A 6590-nucleotide genomic window follows, 5' to 3' on the forward strand; every position below is an offset into this window, starting at 1 on the left:
ACACACACACACACACACACACACACACACACACACACACACACAAGCTCAGAGTTAGGTGGTAGGAGCACAGGATTCAAACCCAGCTCTGCCATCATCCTTTGAAAGCTTGACCTTGGCCTTGTCCCTGCCTCTATCTGTCCCTTACTTTCCCCACCTGTAAGATGAGGAGGAATTCTAATTAGAAGAACAGATTCTCAGCCCTGGCTGATTGGAGGAATTAGCTGGGAGTGTTTACCAGCCACCCACCTACTGGGTTCCATCCTCAGAAACTAATCCAGTGGTTCTCAACCTTCCTGATGCTGTGTCCCTCATGTGGTGGTGACACCCGCCCCCAACCATAACATTATTGTCGTTGCTACTTCATCACTGTAACTTTGCTACTGTTATGAATTGGGTGACCCCTGTGAAAGGGTCGTTCCACCCCCAAAGGGGTCCCGACTCACAGGTTGAGAACCGCTGGTCTCCAAACCCCAAACTCACTGCATGGAGGTGAGTCTGATGGCCAAGCACCCTGAGGACGGAGAACTGCTCCACAGGGCTTCGGGGGCCATCACGACATCTTTCCCCAATTATTCGAATCACCAGCATTTCAGTTAGCTGCCCAAAGGTTAACCCACGGTGCCCCAGGGATCCTCAGTCCAATGGAAAGCCTGGAGATGAACTCCTTTGTAACTGTTCCAGCGCTCAGGTAGATTCTAATGGCGTCCTGGTGGTGTAGTGGTTACGAGTTGGGCTGCTAACTGCAAGGTCAGCAGTTCGAAACCACCGGCTGCTCCGTGGGAGAAAGATGGGGCTTTCTACTCCTGTAAACAGTTCCAGTCTCAGAAACCCGCAGGGAGCTCCTGAGCGAGAGCGTTGACTCTCTGGCAGTGTCTGTGGTTTCGATTCTGCAGTTAGTTTCAGAAACTCATAGGAGCAGTTCTTCCACCGCCTGTAGGGTTACTACGAGTCGGCGTAGACCCGATGCAGACGAGCTTGGTTTTTGGTGTTTTAGGATGATTCTGGAGATCCTGAGGAGTGTGTGTGTGGTAGAGGATGGGGGTGGGGGTGGGCTTGTTGAGAGGGAAGAGGAGGCCCAAATGGGTATGCACTGGGCGGCTGCCTAAAAGGAGTTCATTCCGAGGCATCTCAGAAGAAAGGCCGGGCTACTTCCTGCCCCCAAAGTCCACCACTGAAAACCCAATGGGGCCCAGTCCTACTCTGACGCATAAAGGCTCCCCGTGAGTCAGAACTGATTCCAACACCCTGGGTAATGCGCTCCTATGGATAAGAGGGCTTTAGGGTGTTCAGATACACCCCAGAATGTGTTTGTAAACCCCGAGACCATAAAAAAGTTAACATTCTTCTTAAGATCCCCAACAAACGGTTCTTTAAATAGAAGTAACTCAAAACCACTGATTGGGAAGGGGACGAGTGCCACCTGCTGGTTTCACCGCGCATGTGCAACATGCAAATAATCCGACGCAACGCAATGCAATTTACTTACTGTCATCTCAAGGGGCAGAGCTTTGTGCCGGGCCTCTTGGCAGAGAGGAGAGCAGCTTTCCACCTGGTGGGAAGGCAGCACCTACAGTCCTGTGACCCAGGGCGGGAAGTGACCTGGGGTCTGGCTGGCTTCATTGGCCTGGGATCTGAGTGTCACTCAGGCTATCTGCTTAGAAGTTTTCATACTTGGTTTAATGCTCTGCAGCCGCTGCTGCTTCTGGGAAATTGCTAATACATTCTGAACGGGGGACCCAATGTTTTCATTTTTCAGCTGGCCCCACAAATGAGGTGGCTAGCTCTGCTCGGGCTACTTGGGGAAACCTTGGAGGAGGGCACATGCCCGATGAGGTCTAGAAGGTGAGGCGTGACGGAAGTAGGGGAGAGCAGGGGTGCAGAGGGCATGGAGACTCGAACTCTGCTGAGAAGGAGGGGGTGGGTAAGAGGGGAGATAGTGGGTGTGTTAGGCCGAGGTGCAGGGAGCCTGATCAAGAGCAGGTCCCAAACAGCTGGAACCCAGGGGACTGGCCAGGGCTGGGGCTCTGGGTGACAGACTCCCAGATAGGCATGTAGTTGGGGCCAGGAATGTACATCCAGGCCTTTTCCTCTGGCCAGTGGTAGAGGGGCCAGAGAGGAACAGCAGACTGCACTGCTGGCTGGGCCAGGCTCTCACATGCGGGAAAACCACCTGAGGAGATAGATGGCAGAAGAACTTCTTTTTTAAAATCATTTTATTGGGGACTCATACAGCTCTTATCACAATTCATCCATTCATTGTGTCAAACACCTTTGTCCATAGGTTGCCATCATCATTTTCAAAACATTTTCTTTCTACTTGAGCCCTTGGTATCAGCTCATTTCCCCCCACCCCACCACGTTCCCTCCCTCATGAACCCTTGATAATTTATCATTTTTTTTTCATGTCTTACACCAGTGGTTCTCAACCTTCCTAATGCCATAACCCTTTAATACCTCGTGTAGTGGTGACTCTCAACCATAAAATTGTGTTTGTTCCTACTTCATCACTGTCATTTTGCTAGTTATGAATCATCATGTAAATCTCTGCTAGGCAGGATGTATTTTCATTGTTACAAATTGAACATAATGAAAGCATAGTGATTCATCACAAAACAATATGTAATTATATATTGTGAAATATTTATTTCTAATGACAAATAAATGAAATTTTGTCTTGAACATGGTGTAGCATGGGTAACAGTCCTCACACCGGGTTGTGGGTGTATCTGCATGTGGGCGGACCCACCTGGAGACGGATAGAGGAGGCGTGTCTCCGTTCCCAAGACCATTGGAAATATGTGTTCTCCGCTGATCTTAGGCGACCCCTGTGAAAGGGTTGTCTGACTCCCAAAGGGGTCGAGACCCACAGGTTGAGAACTGCTGTCTTACACTGACCGCTGTCTCTCTTCACCCACTTTTCTGCTGTTCATCTCCCTGAGGAGGGGTTCTGTGTCAATCATTGTGATGGGTTCCCTCTTTCTCCTGCCACCTTCCCCTTCCCCTTCCCTTACGGCAGAGGAGCTTCTTGGGATCAGGGCCTAGTGGGGCCTGGAGTCCCCAGTCTCCTGGTGAGGTGCCATGAAAGCCCTCCTGAGCCTCCTCGGGTGGTTTCTTACTTGGACATCACCGGAAGTCACCTGAGTTTTGAACAAGACTCTCCCTACCCTTCACACTGGAGGGCAGAGGACAGAACTCCGCCCGACTCTCTGGAACCCGGAGAGCAAACCCCGTTCCCTCCCCTGGGAAACACCGATTTCTTCGTCCTTCTTGCCTCTTCCTCAGGCTCTTTCCACAGCCTGGGGGTGGGGTTTGCAGGAAACAGCCCTTCTTCAGAAGTTAGGGGGAGGCCGAGGGCTCCGACTTCACGCCAGTTCCACCCCTACAGGCAGCTGGCACCCCTGGTCGCTACCATCTTGGTTTTGGAAACCAAGCCGGAATCTTGCCCCTGTCTTGGTTTCCCGGTACAGCACAGCCCAGGCAGAGGTGGATCATGCCCCAGTCCTGGGTCCCGTGTAGAGAAGCCCCTCCCTCAAACAGGCAACTGCCCTGTCCATCCAAGGGATTCTGCCAGGGATTTGGGAAGCCTTGTTCTGAAGGGGCCCTGGGCCCGCTCGGTAAAAGGGAGCTGACAGGCTGAATGACCCGCAGAGCTGACCAAGGCAGGGATGCTGAGGGACGCTGGCTGCTTCTACTTTCCGCCAGGCCAGTGGTCCCCTTTTCCTGTGTTTGGTGGGGATGATTAGTCCTGGGAGTTGGGGGGCAGGAGAGTGGGGAAGTACTTCCCCCCCACCTTGAAGAGGCGAGTCACACCAATCAGTGTCTGCTTCAGTTGGGGCTGAGGGCTTGTGGAAAGGGACTTGGTGGGCAGTTAGACAGCACAATCTGACACCTGTTCCTACTACCTGCTCAGCCCCCAGAACTGTGGGGCAGCGAGTGGCATAGATATGAGGCCAGAGGGGGGTGCCCAGGTGAGACCCCCCCATGCTGCAAGAGGGAGCCAGTACTCTGTAGGATATGCCGTGTTCCAGGTGGCACTTGGTAGACCAGGTGAGAACGGTGAACCAAGTGGGACTCATTGTCCCAGCCTGTGCCTTACCCTGGCGGGTGGAAACAACACAGGTGTTTCATAGACAATGTCCCTCGCTTGGCCCTCAACTGTGTAAGGGACTGGGAGGGAGAGGCTGGCCAAGCGGGGCAGAGATGACTGGGACCCTGGACCACACAGAGCGCGACATGACGTTGCTGAAGCAGAGAGTGAGTGAGGGAGAGATGGGGCGGCAGGGAGGAAGATGGAGCGCCACCAGCCTGGGCACGGAGCATCCTTTTGCTGCTTTGAGGGTAAGACTCTAGGGCGGGCGTCACCTCCGCAGCAAAGGGTCCGGGTGGGCGACGGGCCCCAGCGCCTACGTCTGGATGAAGAGGTGGAAGTTGGTGCGCGTGAACTCCTGGTGGATGCTCGCCAGGAGCGCGTCGGCGTCGGCGTCGGCGGCCGGTGCCGGGGCGCCCGCAGGCCCGGGCCGCACACTGTACTCCGGGGTGTAGGTGAAGGAGAAGGCGCTGGCGTAGAAGAGCCGGTCGGCGCGCACCAGGCTCACGGGCACGGTGATGGGCGTGCGCAGCCAGCGCCAGTCGCTGCCAAAGGCGGCCACGTCGGGCACCACGCACACCAGGGACCGAGGGCTCCTGGCGGTCACGCACGGGGTGAGCTCCACGTTGACTCCGGGGTGCCGCTCAGGTGACCCCTCCCTGACCCCGGGCCCACCCCGATACCTGTACATGGTTTCGGCCTCCACGTCCCCGAACCACACCTTGAGGCCCGCGTGGAAGTTCTCCCCGTGGAGCTCCAGCGTGGCCACGTCCCCCCCGCCGCTCAGCTGGGGGAGGAGGCACCGTGGTGAGGGGGTGGGGAGAGCCCCGAGCTGCCTGGCTGGCCTCCCTTCCCGGCACCCCTCCCCTCGGCCCACCTCGAGGGTGCTGATGAGAGGCACGGGGGTGACGGGCTCCCGAGTGCAGGCCAGGCTGGTGCTGAAGGAGAATTCCACGGACTCCGTGCCGATGATGGTCCAGCAAGAACTGTCGCTGAGTAGCGCCCGGTTCGCCTCTTTGGGGCAGGGGGAGGCCTGGGAGGGACGCAAGTGGTGGAAGATGGGCAGAAGCCTCCAGTGGTGGGGGGCGGGGGGGGCCCCCACCATAGAAACAAATAAATGGATGAACCAACCACCCAACTCAACTGCCTTTGAGTCAATTCCAGCGCCGAGTGAACCTGTCAGGGCAGAGTGGACCTGCTCCCTAGGCTTTCTGAAGCTGTCCATCTTGTCTGGAGCAGGTCCGCCTACCCTTTCCCCCATGGAGTGACCGGTGGGGTTGGAACTGCCAGGACACCTCCGTGGCTCCTTGTAGCCACTGTCACAGCTTAATGTCTGACTTGCGGTCAATTAAGCTCCCTGGACTAGCAGGGAGCTAGTCTTCTTTATTATTATTGTTATTATTATTTAGGATTTTAGGGTTCTGTCTTTAAGATCATGCCATTCCATGCCCTAACATCCTACAAGTTCAATAGTCTTGGGCAAGGGAGTATTGCTCAGTCCCACGAGCCATTGCTGTTTGCCACTCTCCCATCTCCTAACATTCGGTGAGTTGCTCTTCCGTGGGGAGTAATAGTGTCCGGTCATTATTATTGCCTCTATTCTGCTCAAGTCCATGTCCTTGCGTCCTATGACTCTAACAGTCTTTACTCAAGAACACAGTAATATGCATCACTATTATTTGTATTTACACGCACCAATTCTGTTGTCCCAATAATCTCATATTCTCGGGGGGCCTATTGCTCAAGCGGGTGACTAGCTTCTCGACATTCTATGACAGTCCTGAGAGTCTGCGATTCTAACACCTGGGCGTGGAGAGGCACGATTGCTCGGTGAGCAGCGGCTGCGCTGAGAGTGAAGAGCCTGGGGGTGCAGTGGCTGAGCAGTTAGAGGTGGGAGCCCCACAGCCGCTCTGAAGGGGAAACACGGGACAGGCAGCTGCCTCCATCAAGATTCACAGCCTTGGGAACCACATGGGGCAGTTTGCTGGCCCATGGGATTCCTGGGAGCTGGCTCGGGGCTTGGGGCTCCCGGCAGGTGGCTGACTTGGCCGAGTGGACATTCTCCGAGTCTCTGCATCGGGGCTTTCTGGGCTGCTGCATGCCCACCCTGTTTCTCACCTGGAACTGCACCACCTTCTCTGCGGCCAGGCAGAGGTAGGTTCCCGGGCCTCCTGGTGGGCCCCCTGGGAACTGGAACGCACACTTATGCAGCTGGGAGATGGGCTCGCCCACGTCCAGGAGTGCACATTGCTTGGCTACTTTTCGGATGATCTGCAGCAGAAGGGTGGTAGGCAGTGTGGTGCCAAGTGCAGGATGCCCACCGACTGTCCTCCTGGCCAGCTCTCTGCTACTCTGACAGCCTTTCGGGAACTGGGAGAGTTGAGTCCCCCCCCCGCCCCTTCTCCCCAGACCCCAAGTGATAAGGTGTGTCCTCTTGCCATGGGTCCCTGCCCTCCAGTCCCGCCCAGGTGGCCCCCTAGTATGATCCCTGCCCCCCCCC

The 6590-nt window shown here is 55.8% G+C and overlaps 1 protein-coding gene across 1 annotated transcript in view; it reads right to left on the reverse strand.

Moving 5' to 3' along the window:
- Positions 1–4406: 4406 nt before the first annotated feature.
- Positions 4407–6590, reverse strand: part of RBPJL (recombination signal binding protein for immunoglobulin kappa J region like) — a 9983-nt gene continuing 7799 nt past the window's right edge. The window contains exons 9-12 of the mRNA XM_004698290.1: positions 6209–6395; positions 4968–5123; positions 4774–4877; positions 4407–4686 (exon numbers count right to left, since the gene is read on the reverse strand). Coding sequence (XP_004698347.1) covers positions 4407–4686; positions 4774–4877; positions 4968–5123; positions 6209–6395 — 727 coding nt within the window. The remainder of the gene's footprint in view (positions 4687–4773; positions 4878–4967; positions 5124–6208; positions 6396–6590) is intronic.

This window comes from Echinops telfairi, unplaced genomic scaffold, assembly GCF_000313985.2.
Source record: "Echinops telfairi isolate 266 unplaced genomic scaffold, ASM31398v2 ScPeMD7_5592;HRSCAF=6446, whole genome shotgun sequence".
Lineage (NCBI taxonomy): Eukaryota > Metazoa > Chordata > Mammalia > Afrosoricida > Tenrecidae > Echinops > Echinops telfairi.